The sequence below is a fragment of the Oreochromis niloticus genome, unplaced genomic scaffold (genome assembly GCF_001858045.2).
Source record: "Oreochromis niloticus isolate F11D_XX unplaced genomic scaffold, O_niloticus_UMD_NMBU tig00000795_pilon, whole genome shotgun sequence".
NCBI classification, from domain to species: Eukaryota; Metazoa; Chordata; class Actinopteri; order Cichliformes; family Cichlidae; genus Oreochromis; species Oreochromis niloticus.
Genome location: NW_020327251.1, coordinates 43,000 through 61,537, shown reverse-complemented (window position 1 = coordinate 61,537; position 18,538 = coordinate 43,000). Strand labels below are relative to the sequence as shown.

The following is an 18,538-nucleotide window of genomic DNA, read 5'->3' as shown; positions in this document are numbered from 1 at the left end:
CCAAAGATACCTGCTACGTGAAGGTGTTAGAGAAGATTTGCATCAATAAAATTTCTTTTTTTGGTCTATTATGGGACTGGGATAAGAGTAGAAGAAGGTTTTATAGATGATAAAGTGATATAGAAATTCCTGTACTTTCAAATTTGTAAGCGTTGATCACAGCTTTGCTGGCATCAAGTAGAGTTGTTTTTATTGGCTTAAGTATGGAAGTTGTTGTAATTTTAAAATATGGGGAGATATTTTTCAGGGCAAGAAATCGAGTATAGATTTCACAATATTAACAAGACACTTTGTGAAGGCAGATGACTCACAGTTGTGTTTCTTTAGTTTAGTTCGTCTTCTAAATATACAGTAAGTAAGTACACAATGTTACAACCCTGAGTCTCTAGGGGAAGGTGAGTAACAACTAACCAACTTGAAAGAAATGTCATGAGAGTGAAATCATTTATTAAACAAACAAATAAAGGGTCACCAGCAGTCCAGGGCTGGTGGATGTGGTTAAATCAAAGGAAAAAACTCCAGTTCTTGTATTAGAAGATGTGTGACATTTTGTGTGTGTCAGGTGAGCATTCACACTATTGGAACATATTTGCTCAATAATACAAAGATTTATTCTTATATTGTTTTTCACAGGTAAAAATTTGTTTTCCATGAATGCATAAAAACAGAAATAAATTGATATATGAGCAAGAAAAAAAGAAAAAAAAAGCCAGAACTCTAATGATGGATTAAAAATATTTGGTGCAATGAAAAACTGATGTCAACACAGAGATTAAATACAGGTTTAATCCACAGATAAGACTACACAATAATCTGCAAACGTAAAGAAGATTTCTTAGAAAGTTATGCTAAGAAATGCTTTGGTTTAATTAAGCCTTTAAAAGTGATTGACACACTGGAAATTTGGAGCTAGACTGTCACTGAGCAGCTTCTCTGACTACTCGCTAAACAGGAAGTGACCTTTGCCCTTACCTTCAGATTACTAAATTAATCTCAAAATGTCAATGTGTGTGTGTGTCTCCATCTGGCTTCACAACAGCACAAGACACTTTAACACTCACACAATGTACCTTCTCAGTTTCGAACTGCAAATTTCCAGATTGTTTTATTTTATTTTATTTAAATAATGTATATAACTCGCTCACTTGCTGCACATAATGACCTCTTTGTATATGTTCACTTACTGTATTTAATGTTCTCTCTCTTTTTGTGCACAGTCGAGGAGCGTATCAGGTCACATTTCACTGCGTGTTGTACTTGTATAACTATGCAGGTAAGCAAAAAACAATCTTGACTCTTGAATATATATGTAGTTTCTGTCACATCCGCTGTGGCAGTCGGTGCAGGTGGAGCGTTAGGACCCAAGATGTAGGCAGCTGAGATGCAAGTGAGTTTATTCATAAGGAGGTGATGCAAACAAACGGCGAAAGTGAGGACGGAAACAAAGCAAAACCTAAACTGGAAAAAACTAACAAAGCACAGAACTGAAACCTGAAACCTGAGACGGAGATGCAGGGAGACGCAGGAAAACACACAGACGAAACAGCAATGAGGACGAGATGACACACACTAAATACACAGACAGGAACATGAGGGAATGAGGAACAGGTGGCAACACAGGTGGAACTGATTGGCCATGACGAAACAAGGAAGCAAAACAATACACTAACATGAACTCACAAGAACTCACAACACAATATAAACACAGACACATAGGGGGACACAGAGGGCAGAGACACAGGGAGGGAATCCAATAACATAAACTAAACAACCTAGGAACTGTGGAATAAATCATGAACAAACAAAACACAAAAACACATGAAAACTAAGAACGCTGGGTCATCTTGACCCAGGACCATGACAGTTTCGCTGGGTTTCACTGGCCGGGCCCACTTATGTTCATCGTTAGCTGCATGAACTTGGGTAAAAGATAAAGTTTTATAAAAACAACCTGGACAGTCTACTCAGCGAGTATCCTAAACTAAATCACTGGTGGAATACATTCAGCGATGTGTGTGACATTTTGTGAGAGTCTGGTGGGCATTGAAACAACAGCAGGAAAATATTTGCTCAATAATACAAAAGTTTATTTTGTATTACCACATTTTGCTTCACATAAACACATAATGCACAGAAAGAGATTCACAAATAAGCAAAACATAAAAAATAAAAAAAGACAAATAAAACCAGAACCCCAATGATGAATTAAAAAACAATGAAGTCAACAGCATGAATAAAATACAGGGTTACTCCACAGGTAAGAGTAAAAATTAAACTACAAATGCAAAAAAGAAAGTTTTAAGACAGTCAGGCTGAGAAAGCGCTCTGGTTTGAATAAGCCTTTAATGGTGATGGAAATACTGGAAATACTGATGCAGCAGACAGGCTTCACTCCTTCCTCATGTTGGCAGTGACTAGAGAGGAAAAACAGACAAGCAGGAGCTTCAGTTTTTCTCTGTAAATACTTTGCATTTATTTCTGTGTGTTTCTTTTAGCATGACTTACGATCTTTGACCTACTGAGCGTCTGGATCAGCACAAAGTTGTCCATCTTTTGTGTTAAAACTGGAAATAAAAGACAGAAAATTATAGAGATTGTATGTGTTTGTATGTAGGACAACATGTGCTGACTTACATTATAGCCTTCACACAGGGTGGTGTTGCAGCCTGCTCACGATACGTTTCCCCCACCACGTCACCTCTCTTATTGCCTTTGGTGACTGCAGGGCAGCACGGTGGTATCCTTCCAGGATGACGACGACGAGTACCTGAGAGATAAAAGGTTAAAAACTGATTTGTCTTACATCACTAAACAAAAGATGACTTTTAATATGTGTCCTGAAATTATGTTACAGTGAACAGGCATTTTTTGTGCAAATCAATCAACAAGTAAGTGCAATAAATCAATGTTCTCACCACTTGGGGGCCCTCAAGCACTTTTTGGGCAGTTTTGGCATTATGGTAATTAACTGAATGGTGAAAAATATTGTCCCGTACCTGCAAGATATCATCTTATACTCTCTCTGCGTATCTCTCATTTCCTGCTTTCATGCCTTATGGAATGAGTCACAATGTATGGACCCCTCCAAAAACCCACTGAAATGATGACTTTACTAGAAAACTAAATTAAAGCAGTGAGATTTAGTTACAGAGTGAATTTGTTTGAAAGAACTCACTGAACCCACTGTGCCACACTAATACGTTGGCAGTTATGATAGTTTAAGTGTCTTACAACGTATGCCTGCCATGCAACGCAGCATGAGACATAAGCCCGTAAGTGACAGAAAACAAAAGTTTGCATGTAGATAAACATAAAAGGTATAAACATTGTTAATGGTAAGCAGTATAGCGTGAATGGATATGGTGTGGCTGTCAATCAGTCCAGCAATGGAAAAAAAATCAGGTGAATGTTGTACTTGAAAAATAAAAATCTCCAAAACTTCTTCTAAATGTAGACGTAAAGGACGCCTTTTAAAATGCCATCACTGACTAACAAAACTTAGCCCAGAAAACAGCTTCCAGGGATGCTTGGTGGGTAGAAGTCGAGTAAATGCTGGAAATTTTTTTTTTTACAATTATAGACTGAGCAGATACCAGAATATGACTGATGTAAAGGTTTGTGGTCTTTACACAGTGGTCCTGCCCAATAAAACACCAAAATGTCAGAAGTGTGCATTATTCACAAACAGGTAGAAGCTATTGGTGGAAATAGTCATTGCTGTGATCAGTTTCATGTATTCTATTTCTCTTTTCTTTAGAAAAGTAAGAGTCCAGTTACCTTTAGAGGAGTGGCAGCACACACACACAAAGAGCAGGAGGAGAGTGATGGAGAGGATCTTTAGCGACATATTCACTGGTGGTCTGGCTCACTGACCAGAGTCAAAATCTATGAGTTGGTTATTTATTGGTGAGTGTAGGAACATCTGCAGGCAGAACTGATGACGGGTTTCTGTAGGTCTTTGCATTTGTGTGTGTGTGGTGTGGCATATCACACCTCCACCTCTTATCAGGGACACTTCAGTATTTCAGCCTATCAACACCTCACTGAGAGCTTTCTGAGAAACAGCCTCGCACACACAAAGTTCACAGATGCTCAAATATGGTCAAGAGCCTGATGATCGACACCAGTAGTTTATGCATTTTCATGAGTAATGAGTCTAACCCCACGATTATTTTTGGTTTTTTTCCATTTTGACTGTCTAAGAGTGATTCTTTTTCTCTTGTAGTTACAAACTAAACATGGCGCCCCCTCATCCACATGGCTGAAAAAAGCAACATGGAGGCAGAAAACCTCTAATATTGGCTCTTAGTTTCCAGGAGAACTTGCAGGATAGTCCAGAATGACTGTGGCTCTGTTGAGCTGTGGCTCAAATATTAAAATCTAATAAAAACAAGAATCAAATCCAGGAAGTCTACAGTGTGGCATTTGCATCTTATTCTACTGTACACTAAACACACACACACACACGTGCGGGTTTGCTATCCTCGTAGGGACATCCCATTGACATAATGCTTTCCCTTGCTGCTTACCCTAACCCTAACCATCAGAAATGAATGCCTAACCCTGACCCTTACCCTAAACCTAACCATAACCTAATTGTAACCCTGACACTAAAACCACATTTTGAATGTGAAAATTGCTTTCAACCCCGTGGGGACCTGGACTTGGGTCCCCACGGTGCAGAAAGTCCCCACCAGTATAGTAAATGTCAGGTTGTGGTCCCCACCAGGATAGTAGAAACCCGTACACATTCACACACACACACACACACACACACACACACACACACACACACACACTAAACCACTTCCTCATTACAGATGATATATATAGAAAGTTTATCAGTCCCACACATTTATGATGTTTCATAAACATCTTTGTTCTGGTATTTTTAAATCATCATTTTTTTAGCTCTCACATCATTGTGGAGGAAATGTTTAGCTGGTTGAGGTTTTGAGTCGTTCACTTATGCAGAGCTGTCTTTAGGTCCAGCCACAGCATTTCCATCAGGTTGAGGTTTACACTTTAACTGGGCCATCGCACCACGTTCTGTTGTGGATTTGCTGATGATAATTTTAAAGCTCCTGTTTTTACCTTTTTATAAAATAGCTGCATAGAGCTGGTTTAACTTCAAAGTGATATTTGGTGTAACTACAGAACTAAGAAAATATGTAGCAGATGAAGGAAATAAGGACAAATGAAACAACAGTGTTGTTTAAAAGTTGTAGGCAACACAGGGATAAAATGGATAAAAATAAGAAATTGTTAAATTTTTAAAATAAAATGGGCTGCAGCTTTCTGGGAGATTATTAAGATATTAGATTTATTGAATGACTGGTGGTCAAAGTTTATTTGGATATCATTTGTCAGAGTCAGCTTTACAAAACATCATGATGTACACAGATAAATGGAATCATAAAAGCAAAAAATAAAGAATAAAAGAAGATTTGAAACTAAATATGTAACTAAACTTAAAAAAAAAAGAAAATCAGTTGGTTCGTCTAAGCATAGATTCACGTCCATTATTAGTCGTCACTATAAAGTCATATAAGAACAAGAACAGAATTAAAAGAGTAAAGTAATAAAAACATTTCAAAGAAAAGTTCGAATAAAATTCATGAGGAGATACTGATGAGCCGACAGGCAGCGATGCTTCACCTCACACTTTGTACTTCATACCCTCGTCATGCTCGCAATGACTGGACAGGAAAGAGAGACAAACAGGAGTTTCAGTTTTTCTCTACAAATACTTTTCGTGTGTGTGTGTGTGTGTGTGTGTGTGTGTGTGTTTCTTTTAGCATAACTCACGATCTTTGACCCACTGAGCGTTTGGATCAGCACAAAGCGGTCCATATTCTGTGTTGAAACTGGAAATAAAGAGAGAAGGTCATACAGATTGTTTGTGTTTATGTTTGTGTGTAGGACAAGATGTGCTGACTTACATTATAGCCTTCACACAGGGTGGTGTTGCGGCCTGCTGACGATATGTTTCCCCCACCACCTCAGCACTCATATCGAGGTTGGTGACTGCAACGCAGCACGGTCGTCTCTTTCCATCTTGGCGAGCTGATTAGAAGTTTGCTCAATAATACAAAAGTTTATTTTTGTATTACCACATTTTGCTTCACATAAACACATAATGCACAGAAAGAGATTCACAAATAAGCAAAACATAAAAAATAAAAATAGACAAATAAAACCTGAACCCCAATGATGAATTAAAAAACAATGAAGTCAACAGCATGAATAAAATACAGGGTTACTCCACAGGTAAGAGTAAAAATTAAACTACAAATGCAAAAAAGAAAGTTTTAAGACAGTCAGGCTGAGAAAGCGCTCTGGTTTGAATAAGCCTTTAATGGTGATGGAAATACTGGAAATACTGATGCAGCAGACAGGCTTCACACCTTCCTCATGTTGGCAGTGACTAGAGCGGAAAAACAGACAAGCAGGAGCTTCAGTTTTTCTCTGTAAATACTTTGCATTTATTTCTGTGTGTTTCTTTTAGCATGACTTACGATCTTTGACCCACTCAGCGTCTGGATCAGCACAAAGTTGTCCATCTTTTGTGTTAAAACTGGAAATAAAAGACAGAAAATTATAGAGATTGTATGTGTTTGTATGTAGGACAACATGTGCTGACTTACATTATAGCCTTCACACAGGGTGGTGTTGCAGCCTGCTCACGATACGTTTCCCCCACCACGTCACCTCTCTTATTGCCTTTGGTGACTGCAGGGCAGCACGGTGGTATCCTTCCAGGATGACGACGACGAGTACCTGAGAGATAAAAGGTTAAAAACTGATTTGTCTTACATCACTAAACAAAAGATGACTTTTAATATGTGTCCTGAAATTATGTTACAGTGAACAGGCATTTTTTGTGCAAATCAATCAACAAGTAAGTGCAATAAATCAATGTTCTCACCACTTGGGGGCCCTCAAGCACTTTTTGGGCAGTTTTGGCATTATGGTAATTAACTGAATGGTGAAAAATATTGTCCCGTACCTGCAAGATATCATCTTATACTCTCTCTGCGTATCTCTCATTTCCTGCTTTCATGCCTTATGGAATGAGTCACAATGTATGGACCCCTCCAAAAACCCACTGAAATGATGACTTTACTAGAAAACTAAATTAAAGCAGTGAGATTTAGTTACAGAGTGAATTTGTTTGAAAGAACTCACTGAACCCACTGTGCCACACTAATAAGTTGGCAGTTATGATAGTTTAAGTGTCTTACAACGTATGCCTGCCATGCAACGCAGCATGAGACATAAGCCCATAAGTGACAGAAAACAAAAGTTTGCATGTAGATAAACATAAAAGGTATAAACATTGTTAATGGTAAGCAGTATAGCGTGAATGGATATGGTGTGGCTGTCAATCAGTCCAGCAATGGAAAAAAAATCAGGTGAATGTTGTACTTGAAAAATAAAAATCTCCAAAACTTCTTCTAAATGTAGACGTAAAGGACGCCTTTTAAAATGCCATCACTGACTAACAAAACTTAGCCCAGAAAACAGCTTCCAGGGATGCTTGGTGGGTAGAAGTCGAGTAAATGCTGGAAATTTTTTTTTTTTACAATTATAGACTGAGCAGATACCAGAATATGACTGATGTAAAGGTTTGTGGTCTTTACACAGTGGTCCTGCCCAATAAAACACCAAAATGTCAGAAGTGTGCATTATTCACAAACAGGTAGAAGCTATTGGTGGAAATAGTCATTGCTGTGATCAGTTTCATGTATTCTATTTCTCTTTTCTTTAGAAAAGTAAGAGTCCAGTTACCTTTAGAGGAGTGGCAGCACACACACACAAAGAGCAGGAGGAGAGTGATGGAGAGGATCTTTAGCGACATATTCACTGGTGGTCTGGCTCACTGACCAGAGTCAAAATCTATGAGTTGGTTATTTATTGGTGAGTGTAGGAACATCTGCAGGCAGAACTGATGACGGGTTTCTGTAGGTCTTTGCATTTGTGTGTGTGTGGTGTGGCATATCACACCTCCACCTCTTATCAGGGACACTTCAGTATTTCAGCCTATCAACACCTCACTGAGAGCTTTCTGAGAAACAGCCTCGCACACACAAAGTTCACAGATGCTCAAATATGGTCAAGAGCCTGATGATCGACACCAGTAGTTTATGCATTTTCATGAGTAATGAGTCTAACCCCACGATTATTTTTGGTTTTTTTCCATTTTGACTGTCTAAGAGTGATTCTTTTTCTCTTGTAGTTACAAACTAAACATGGCGCCCCCTCATCCACATGGCTGAAAAAAGCAACATGGAGGCAGAAAACCTCTAATATTGGCTCTTAGTTTCCAGGAGAACTTGCAGGATAGTCCAGAATGACTGTGGCTCTGTTGAGCTGTGGCTCAAATATTAAAATCTAATAAAAACAAGAATCAAATCCAGGAAGTCTACAGTGTGGCATTTGCATCTTATTCTACTGTACACTAAACACACACACACACACGTGCGGGTTTGCTATCCTCGTAGGGACATCCCATTGACATAATGCTTTCCCTTGCTGCTTACCCTAACCCTAACCATCAGAAATGAATGCCTAACCCTGACCCTTACCCTAAACCTAACCATAACCTAATTGTAACCCTGACACTAAAACCACATTTTGAATGTGAAAATTGCTTTCAACCCCGTGGGGACCTGGACTTGGGTCCCCACGGTGCAGAAAGTCCCCACCAGTATAGTAAATGTCAGGTTGTGGTCCCCACCAGGATAGTAGAAACCCGTACACATTCACACACACACACACACACACACACACACACACACACACACACTAAACCACTTCCTCATTACAGATGATATATATAGAAAGTTTATCAGTCCCACACATTTATGATGTTTCATAAACATCTTTGTTCTGGTATTTTTAAATCATCATTTTTTTAGCTCTCACATCATTGTGGAGGAAATGTTTAGCTGGTTGAGGTTTTGAGTCGTTCACTTATGCAGAGCTGTCTTTAGGTCCAGCCACAGCATTTCCATCAGGTTGAGGTTTACACTTTAACTGGGCCATCGCACCACGTTCTGTTGTGGATTTGAGATGATAATTTTAAAGCTCCTGTTTTTACCTTTTTATAAAATAGCTGCATAGAGCTGGTTTAACTTCAAAGTGATATTTGGTGTAACTACAGAACTAAGAAAATATGTAGCAGATGAAGGAAATAAGGACAAATGAAACAACAGTGTTGTTTAAAAGTTGTAGGCAACACAGGGATAAAATGGATAAAAATAAGAAATTGTTAAATTTTTAAAATAAAATGGGCTGCAGCTTTCTGGGAGATTATTAAGATATTAGATTTATTGAATGACTGGTGGTCAAAGTTTATTTGGATATCATTTGTCAGAGTCAGCTTTACAAAACATCATGATGTACACAGATAAATGGAATCATAAAAGCAAAAAATAAAGAATAAAAGAAGATTTGAAACTAAATATGTAACTAAACTTAAAAAAAAAAAGAAAATCAGTTGGTTCGTCTAAGCATAGATTCACGTCCATTATTAGTCGTCACTATAAAGTCATATAAGAACAAGAACAGAATTAAAAGAGTAAAGTAATAAAAACATTTCAAAGAAAAGTTCGAATAAAATTCATGAGGAGATACTGATGAGCCGACAGGCAGCGATGCTTCACCTCACACTTTGTACTTCATACCCTCGTCATGCTCGCAATGACTGGACAGGAAAGAGAGACAAACAGGAGTTTCAGTTTTTCTCTACAAATACTTTTCATGTGTGTGTGTGTGTGTGTGTGTGTGTGTGTGTGTGTGTGTGTTTCTTTTAGCATAACTCACGATCTTTGACCCACTGAGCGTTTGGATCAGCACAAAGCGGTCCATATTCTGTGTTGAAACTGGAAATAAAGAGAGAAGGTCATACAGATTGTTTGTGTTTATGTTTGTGTGTAGGACAAGATGTGCTGACTTACATTATAGCCTTCACACAGGGTGGTGTTGCGGCCTGCTGACGATATGTTTCCCCCACCACCTCAGCACTCATATCGAGGTTGGTGACTGCAACGCAGCACGGTCGTCTCTTTCCATCTTGGCGAGCTGATTAGAAGTTTAAAACTGAATATATTTGGCCCACAGGGAGGAAACTCAAAGTGAAATTTGGGTTTAAAATGTCATAAAACTGCTAACAAAAGTAAACAAAAGCTGACTTTTGAACTGTTACCAGACATTAAGTGACATGAAATATTTATTTTGTGCCTCACCTTGTAGGTTTTCTACTAATGAGAAATGTAAAGCAAACATTATAAAAGTATTAACAAAGTAGCTACTTACACCAATCTATGTCTTCATTTAAGACACTATATTCTTCAAGAATGCGCCTAAACAATAAGAGCAGAGGCCTGTTCTGTTAAGCAGGATTTCATATTGTCCAGGTAAATTTGGGATTAAGCTGGATCACTTCTTACTGGGCTATATTTCCATGGGGGTTTTTAAGCAGCATCTAATGTTTGTGTTTCCCTTTCACTTGCATGGGTATTAAATCTAGATTCTTCTGCTCATATTTAGTCCAGGAATATTCCTGCTGGTTGCAAACTGATTTTTTATATCAGGGCTTGAACAGGACTCCGTTTTGTACTTGCTGGCCTTATATACAATTTGCACATAATCTAAGCCTATGTTTGAATCCTGTTAAACACCACCGAGGCTACAGCTGAAAGAACAAAAAACTTGCTTCCTAAATCTTCTTACTGCTGACTGTTATGCAGCAGATATCCAAATCTTTGCTGGAACACAAATTACTTTTAAAAAATTGAATTTTAAACAGGGAAAAGCCAGTTGAAAGCTCTTACACGGAGTCTGAAGTTTAATCTTACCGTCTGATCCACAGATGGCCCCAACCACCAAGACTGTGCAGACCAGCAGTAACACACTTCTAGAGTTGACCATTTTCAAAAAGCTTGAAGAACAGTGAGTAAATGATTTGTTCCCCTGTGATCTACCTTCTTCTCCAGAGAGCGTGAAGAACTAGATATCTGGAGATGCAGAATAGTTAAGGTCTTAAAAGTAGAAATGATTCCTCCAGTTATTTGCCTCAGCTGTTTCTGTTTCCTCCTCCTCTCTTCATACGAATAAATTTAACAGTGATTAAAGAGGAACTTTACAAAATGACACATTTCATCACACAGTTCTTAGATTGTGGAAGTATGAGGAGTTCCACAGAAGCTGGAAGTCATGACATGACATATTTCATCAATGCATTTGTTGGAGAATCGTTAAGAACAAGTTTAGTAAATTAGTTATTTAACGTAATCTAAATTTAATGTAACCTAAAGGACCAAAAGGGTAATATTTTTAGTTAAAATTATTTATGAACAAAAGACTTTTTCAGAAGGGAAAACTGTAAATATTTCTGTAGCATTTATCTCACAAAACCTTTTTCTGCCATGCTGCAGTCCTGGTCTTAAGATTTTGTTTTAAAACTCTGTAAATAGGAAAATGAATGCAGACATTGTGATGTCAGTCCTTGCTTTCAGGCTCGAGTGTTAGTGTTTTGCATTTTAACCACATTCAAGCATAAATTCAGAAACTAAAAGATCTTACATTTTATTGGAGATAAAGTATCTGAATTCCAGGAGCATGACCACGCCTCCAAACACGCTCCTTCTGGTTCTTATCTATATATGTTCCCCCAGTTCTACAAGCTGCTCGTTCTCATTTATGTGCCCCACCCTCCTTCACCTGTTCAATTCTTTAATTTTTTCACTTCTATTTAGTACATGGGGATCTGCCAGGCCCAGGAGCCGCCGCCAGTCCCCTTCGAGGCCTTCCCCAAACCGCAGCTCAATTCATGTCCAAGCCATTCACCTTTATCCACTAAAACACTGTCAAACCTAAGATGAGGACGTGGGCCCAGCTGGTGAAAGTTTCTTTTATGCATTTTGACTTTGCAGGTTATTTAGATATGAAAACTAACTAAAAAAAATGAATATAAAGGGGTAGAAAGCTTCGGACATGATTTATATTAAGAGGATAGCTACTATTTAACAACATTTAAACTTGGCTGGTTTACAGTGTAAACATTACAGGCCAGAAAGGACAATGTTTTCTTAAAAGAATTATTTCGCAAACTTTCTGTTCTCCCATAAGCATCTGGTGTTTTTAAGAAAAAATTGCAAGAAGAAGGAAGTAAAGATATGTGATGCACCCATATTCCCATCATCCAGATGTTACAGCTGACATCAGCATTCGGTGTCTTGCTAAAGAACGGCTTCAGAAAGCTTCATTATTTGGTTGGAATAACAAAATATACCCCATTTCTATTAATTTATTAAGTTATTTTTTCACATTTGACAGGACTGACAGGGTTTTGGGGCGCTCAGAATAGTCTCAGAGTTAACTCTGTGTTCAGGCCAAATTAGTAGCCACACATTTTCCCATTATTGCTGACCATTTGAATTAGACTTGAAAAAAGTAGTTCTTACAGAGTGAATCCTGAGATGAGTCAAATATAACACATAGCATCATCAGCAAACTCAGAAGATCTATACTTGTTGCTTACGTGTGAAATGTTTCTGGAGCTTTTCTACTTATGAGCTCTGCCATTTCCTGTGCCAACAAAGCAAATAAGTGCATGCTGAAGCTGAAGAGCAGGAATACAGAGAAAAAAACATAACAGTCTACATCATGCTACACTCAGTATAACCTCAGATAGAAAATAACACCTACAGGAGCACCACAAAGCTCCCAGTTCATAGTTTCTGTGCTAAGTCACATGTCACTAAGTCAGTACTGTTACACACTGTAACCTCAATGTAATTTCTGTGCTTCCTAAATGCTTTCACTTTGCAATAATAGGTTTAATGATTGATCTCGGAATATCTTGGCTGGAATAAATTTCATGAACTGATTTATTGCAGTGGTGCATCCTGTTACAGCATCATGCATGAGTGGAGTGTGCTCTGAATCTGTGGCAATGAGACCGAAAACGCCAACACCAAGTTTAAGAGATGTGGCCTAATACTGTTGCACATTTAGCATGTATTTGTCATAATGGGTGCAGGGTTGTTTAGTTTCTCTGCCTCGTCCAAGTAGATTATCCTGCAGTATCTCTTCCACAGATACTCATTATACCAGACTATTAGTAATTGTGATCAACATAAATTTTGGAGAAGTCCTCAAACAAATAAGGAAAGAAAAGTAGTAGTAGAGAACAAGCTGTGATTTTATCAGCTGCTCAGTTTGTCAAATAATACATTAAAAAAAAATCCTGCTATGTTTATTGTTATAACCACAGGCTTTCAGCTGTTTTTGGATTCAGTCGACTGTGTTTCTTGCCAGCCTTCAGCCCTCAGACTTTACATGTGTTTCACTTTTGCACTTAAAGATTTTGTGTCATCAGGTCTTTTCTATACAATGTTTAGCAAAGCTAGAAGCTGGCATAGCCTTTTATTTTATAGTTAATTAATGTAAAGATTCATCATCTAATTCTGACCAATTGTAACTGTCTATTGTCTATTTCACACATATTGACTATACTTTTAAATCATTCTCTAAAGACTCCGGATCGTCTTTAAAACAATTTCCCTCTCGATGAATAAAATATTATCCATCAATCAATCAGTCAATAAAATGAATAACATCTGAACTTTATTTGTAACACATAATTACTTCTGTGGATGCAGCATCTTGTTCCCAGTTTTCCTCCTGACAGCTGAAGAGAATCTCGCCGTCTATCCTCATCATCAAGATAAGCAAGCCGGCTCTCACACCGAACCTGGATCACTTACTTCAGCCGATCCACCTGCCTTCTTACCCTCCAACAGTAACACTGCCCTGGACTGTCCACTGGTGCCCTGTTCCTCCCCTCTGGAACACTTCCCCTATGGATTTTCAAAGTAAGCTCAGACTCACCTGTCAGTTCTCTCTCACCATTATCAGCAGTCACTTTGGATTAGGATCTAAAACTTGCCTCTTCCTTTTCATGGAACTTTTTTTCTCCTGGACCTGGAAGAACCCCTCCAATCCCAGGGAAGCTCACAGCATCCCCCTGTACCCAGCTCCACTTGATTGTGAAACTTTTAAGCTGTGTCCCATTGGTTCTCCTGTTTGGTCTACCTTAGTAATTTGGACATTCTGAACAAAATGAACAGTAAGTATGGAGAATTCAAGTCCATATCAAGCTTTTGTCAACAGGAAGAGAAGAAGTGTCTGATCAGTTTGATACCTGCTACGTGAAGGTGTTAGAGAAGATTTGCATCAATAAGATTTCTTTCTCTGGTCTATTATGGTTACTTGTGAGTTTAGACACATATATTAGCACTTGTTAGGGTGCCTGGGTCGTCGACTCAGAGTTTTCAGTTTTGCATTTTTATTGAATTTTTGACTTTGATATTATTTATCATTTCTAGTCTTTTGGTTTCTTTGTTAGTGTTCTGGTTTCTGGTTTCTGTCTGTGTTCCTTAGTTGCTCTGTCTCCCCTGTCTGCTGTATCCCCTTGTCAAGTCTACGTCTCTGTGTTATGTTTCCTGTTTTACTTTGAAGTCCGTTTCTCAGGTTATTGTATCAGGTTTTGCTTCCCTTGTCTCGTTAGCCCTGATTTGCCCCAGCTGTGTTTCCCTCCTGTTTCCCATTCCTTGATTGCTCCTCTGTGTATTTAAGCCCTGTGTGTTCCTTTGTCTGTGTTGTGACCTTCATCGTCCCATGCTGGGTGTGCTGCCAGTTTGTCTGCCAGTTTGTCTGCCAGTTTGTCTGCCAGTTTGTCTGCCAGTTTGTCTGCCAGTTTGTCTGCCAGTTTGTCTGCCAGTTTGTCTGCCAGTTTGTCTGCCAGTTTGTCTGCCAGTTTAGTGTCTGTATTCCCAGTTTAGCCAGTTTTCTGTTTTTTGCCATCCACCATTAAAGTTGCATTGGAGTTCAAGGTTTTCCTTCGTGTGTCTGCACTTTGGGTCCACCACTCCTGCCTGCACACAGCCTTCACATGACAGCACTAGGATAAGAGTAGAAGAAGGTTTTATAGATGATAAAGTGATATAGAAATTCCTGTACTTTCAAATTTGTAAGTGTTGATCACAGCTTTGCTGGCATCAAGTAGAGTTGTTTTTATTGGCTTAAGTATGGAAGTTGTTGTAATTTTAAAATATGGGGTGATATTTTTCAGGGCAAGAAATACAGTATAGATTTCACAATATTAACAAGACACTTTGTGAAGGCAGATGACTCACAGTTGTGTTTCTTTAGTTTAGTTCGTCTTCTAAATATACAGTAAGTACACAATGTTACAACCCTGAGTCTCTAGGGGAAGGTGAGTAACAATTAACCAACTTGAAAGAAATGTTGTGAGAGTGAAATCATTTATTAAACAAACAAATAAAGGGTCACCAGCAGTCCAGGGCTGGTGGATGTGGTTAAATCAAAGGAAAAAACTCCAGTTCTTTTACTAGAAGATGTGTGACATTTTGTGTGTATCTGGTGAGCATTCACACTATTGGAAAATATTTGCTAAATAATACAAAGATTTATTTTTATATTATTTTTCACAGGTAAAAATTTGTTTTGCATAAATGCATAAAAAGTAGAAATAAATTGATATATGAGCAAGAAAAAAAAGAAAATTAAAGCTGCAAGCAGCGATATGAGGGCCCTCGCACCCCCGGCGCGTCGAGCCAAGCCCAACACCTAAAACCAGCGCTTCCGATCTGATGTCACATTGATGGAATTCATGCATTTAACCACCAGCTAAAATTTCATCTCATTCAACCATTATTATAGTCGTCCCACTAGGTGGCGCTGTAACCATTACTGACAAATGGCATAACAAACATTTCCGAGCTCGAGTCTCATCACGCCTGCGACCTTTGGGAGAGATTGGACATTGTGTTTTTGAGCGACAGCAGGTTACTGCTTTTTGGCGAGTGATTGAAACTCCACGTGCCGCCATGACCACCCCGTTTCCCTGAACGTAAAAAGCTTCGCAATTTAACATCACAAAGGTCTTTAGATTCCACACACAGGAGATCGCGTAAATCTAATGAAATCCCTTGGAGGAGTTCGTCAAAGTATGAGGCCTGAAAAGAGGGGAAAATGTCGCCAAATTTACACATTAATTTTAAAATGGCTGACTTCCTGTTGGATTTGGGATATTGCTCCAAGAGACTTTTTTGTACATCTTGATATCTCTAATAAGCTTGCCAGGTTTCAAACTCATAGATAAAACACAGAGCAGGGGCTGTTGTTTTGAAGTCTTGTAGGGGGCGCTGTGGAGCCATTTTGCGCTGTTCAAGGAAAATGAACATATAAAAAGAAATCCCTCATCACATTAGAGGTGTGTGCCAAATTTCAAGACTTTTTAAACTTTTCAAGCCCCTCAAAAGCCACTTCATCTTTCATGGTGAACTGCGTTGCCACCAGGGTGCGCCGTTCAGGTTATAGTCACAATTTCTCACTGAAGCATCAAGAGGGACTGATGGTGATATTCACCGCTTTTGAGGTGGCCACGATGAACCTGTGAAAATCAGTACAACAAAATGAAAGACATGCCATTTCCTGGTGCCACTAGGTGGCGCTCTATGTATTCCTGACAATGGGCATATCAATCTGTTCAGGGCGGGTCTGACATCATCCCTGTAAAATCTGGTACTGATCAGATTGGATTTCATTGAGTTACACTAATTTGTTTCTTCATGGCGAGACCTCAATGTTCGCCATGCTGCTGGGGTCACACCCTTCAGCGAAAACTCACAGTTTTCTCTGTAACCCAAGACCAACTCCTTAAGGCTTTCCTGGAGAAATTTGAGGCTGCAGATGTCACCCATTACAATACTGTACCCCAAAGTGTAAAACATGACATTTCCTGTTCCCACTAGGTGGCGCTCTCCCTGATGTCAAATATGGCAGTTGAAATATGTTCAGGGGTGGAGCCTTATCGTATGTGTCCACTTTGGTCAAGGTCGGACAATGTATGACAGAACGAGAGGCAATAAGATTTTCATGGCGAGTCATCGAAATTCGCTGTGGCGCCACGGCCTCACCGTATCCCGAAAACTCAAAAGCTCCGCAATTTAACATGGCCCAGGTGTGTAGTTAACACTGACCAAATATGAAGCTTGTACGATGAAATTCCAATGAGGAGTTCGCAAAAGTTCGAGGCATGGAAATAGCAAAATTAGAGCCAAAATGTCACCTTCACTTCCAAATGGCGGACTTCCTGTTGGGTTTAGGACATGGCCATAATAGACTTTTTTGTGCGTCTCCGAACGTTAGATATGTGTTCCGAGTTTTATACATGTAGGTCATACCCATCTTGGGGGCTCGCGTTTCTCATTTTTCTAGGTGGCGCTACTGAGCCAATTTTCCCTGGACATGTCTACGGACATTAAAATACGTAAATTTTCACCAGACCTGACGCGTGTGCAAAATTTCATGAGTTTTTGAGCATGTTTAGGCCCTCAAAAGGCCGATTCATTTGCCGAAATAATAATAATAATAATAATTAAAGCTGCAAGCAGCGATATGAGGGCCCTCGCACCCCGGCACGTCGAGCCAAGCCCAACACCTAAAACCAGCACGTCCGATCTGATGTCACATTGATGGAATTCATGCATTGAACCACCAGCTAACATTTCATCTCATTCAACCATTGTTATAGTCGTCCCACTAGGTGGCGCTCTAATCATTACTGAAAAATGGCATAACAATCATTTCCGAGGTCAAGTCTCATAACGCCTGCGACCTTTGGGAGAGATTGGACATTGTGTTTTTGAGTGACAGCAGATTACTGCTTTTTGGCGAGTGATTGAAACTCCACGTGCCGCCATGACCACCTCGTTTCCCTGAACGTAAAAAGCTTCGCAATTTAACATCACAAAGGTCTTTAGATTCCCCACCCTGGAGATCGGGTAAATCTGAGGAAATCCCTTGGAGGAGTTCGTCAAAGTACGTTGCCTGAAAAGAGGGGAAAATGTCGCAGAAATTACACATTAATTTTAAAATGGCTGACTTCCTGTTGGATTTGGGATATTGCTCCAAGAGACTTTTTTGTACATCTTGATATCTTCCATAAGCTTACCAGGTTTCAGACTCATGGATAAAACACAGAGCAGGGGCTGTTGTTTTGAATATTTGTAGGGGGCGCTGTGGAGCCATTTTGCACTATTCAATGAAAGTGATCACATAACCAGAAAGCCCTCATCACATTGGAGGTGTGGCCCAAATTTGAAGACTTTTTAAACTTTCCAAGCCCCTCAAAAGCCACTTCATTATTCATGGTGAACCGCGTTGCCACCAGGGTGCGCCGTTCAGTTTAAAGTCACAATTTTCTCACTGAAGCATCATGAAGGATGGATGGTGATATTCACCGCTTTTGAGGTGGCCACGATGAACCTGTGAAAATCAGTACAACAAAATGAAAGACACGACATTTCCTGTTGCCACTAGGTGGCGCTCTACGTATTCCTGACAATGGGCATATCAATCTGTTCAGGGCGGGTCTGACATCATCCCTTTAAAGTCTGGTACTGATCAGTCTGGATTTCATTGAGTTATACTAATTTGTTTC

General features: G+C 39.3%; 2 protein-coding genes across 7 annotated transcripts in view; both read right to left on the bottom strand.

The window, feature by feature from the left end:
- LOC109199679 (eotaxin) overlaps window positions 1–3,921 on the bottom strand; it is a 367,879-nt gene extending 363,958 nt beyond the window's left edge. For both annotated transcript variants that reach the window (XM_025904342.1, XM_025904341.1), the window contains exons 1-2: window positions 3,778–3,921; window positions 2,635–2,767 (exon numbers count right to left, since the gene is read on the bottom strand). In XM_025904342.1, coding sequence (XP_025760127.1) covers window positions 2,635–2,767; window positions 3,778–3,847 — 203 coding nt within the window. In that variant the 5' untranslated portion in view covers window positions 3,848–3,921. The remainder of the gene's footprint in view (window positions 1–2,634; window positions 2,768–3,777) is intronic.
- Window positions 3,922–5,305: 1,384 nt separating this feature from the next.
- On the bottom strand, window positions 5,306–13,835 carry LOC109199677 (eotaxin-like). Of its 5 annotated transcripts, none has more exons than XM_019354998.2 (5): window positions 13,776–13,835; window positions 10,863–11,021; window positions 9,963–10,086; window positions 9,829–9,887; window positions 6,188–6,427 (listed from the first exon to the last, which is right to left on the bottom strand). In XM_019354998.2, the coding sequence occupies exons 2-5, from the start codon at window positions 10,933–10,935 to the stop codon at window positions 6,402–6,404; spliced, it is 282 nt and encodes a 93-aa protein (XP_019210543.1). In that variant the 5' UTR covers window positions 10,936–11,021; window positions 13,776–13,835; the 3' UTR covers window positions 6,188–6,401. The 5 variants fall into 5 exon arrangements, 4 of the variants coding, with proteins under 4 accessions (XP_019210540.1, XP_019210541.1, XP_019210543.1 ...); XR_002059983.2 differs by lacking the exon at window positions 6,188–6,427 and adding an exon at window positions 9,315–9,709 and having other exon boundaries at window positions 9,963–10,104; XM_019354997.2 differs by lacking the exon at window positions 6,188–6,427 and adding an exon at window positions 9,315–9,709.
- Window positions 13,836–18,538: the final 4,703 nt, after the last annotated feature.

Bases quoted from the DNA above. Each gene is read 5' to 3' on its own strand.
- LOC109199677 (XM_019354995.2), bottom strand. From the start codon at position 7,861: ATGTCGCTAAAGATCCTCTCCATCACTCTCCTCCTGCTCTTTGTGTGT. The intron at 6,781-7,791 runs GTAACTGGACTC...TTTATCTCTCAG, and splicing joins GTGCTGCCACTCCTCTAAAG to GTACTCGTCGTCGTCATCCT. The intron at 5,700-5,808 runs GTGAGTTATGCT...TTTCCTGTCCAG, and splicing joins CGCTCAGTGGGTCAAAGATC to TCATTGCGAGCATGACGAGG.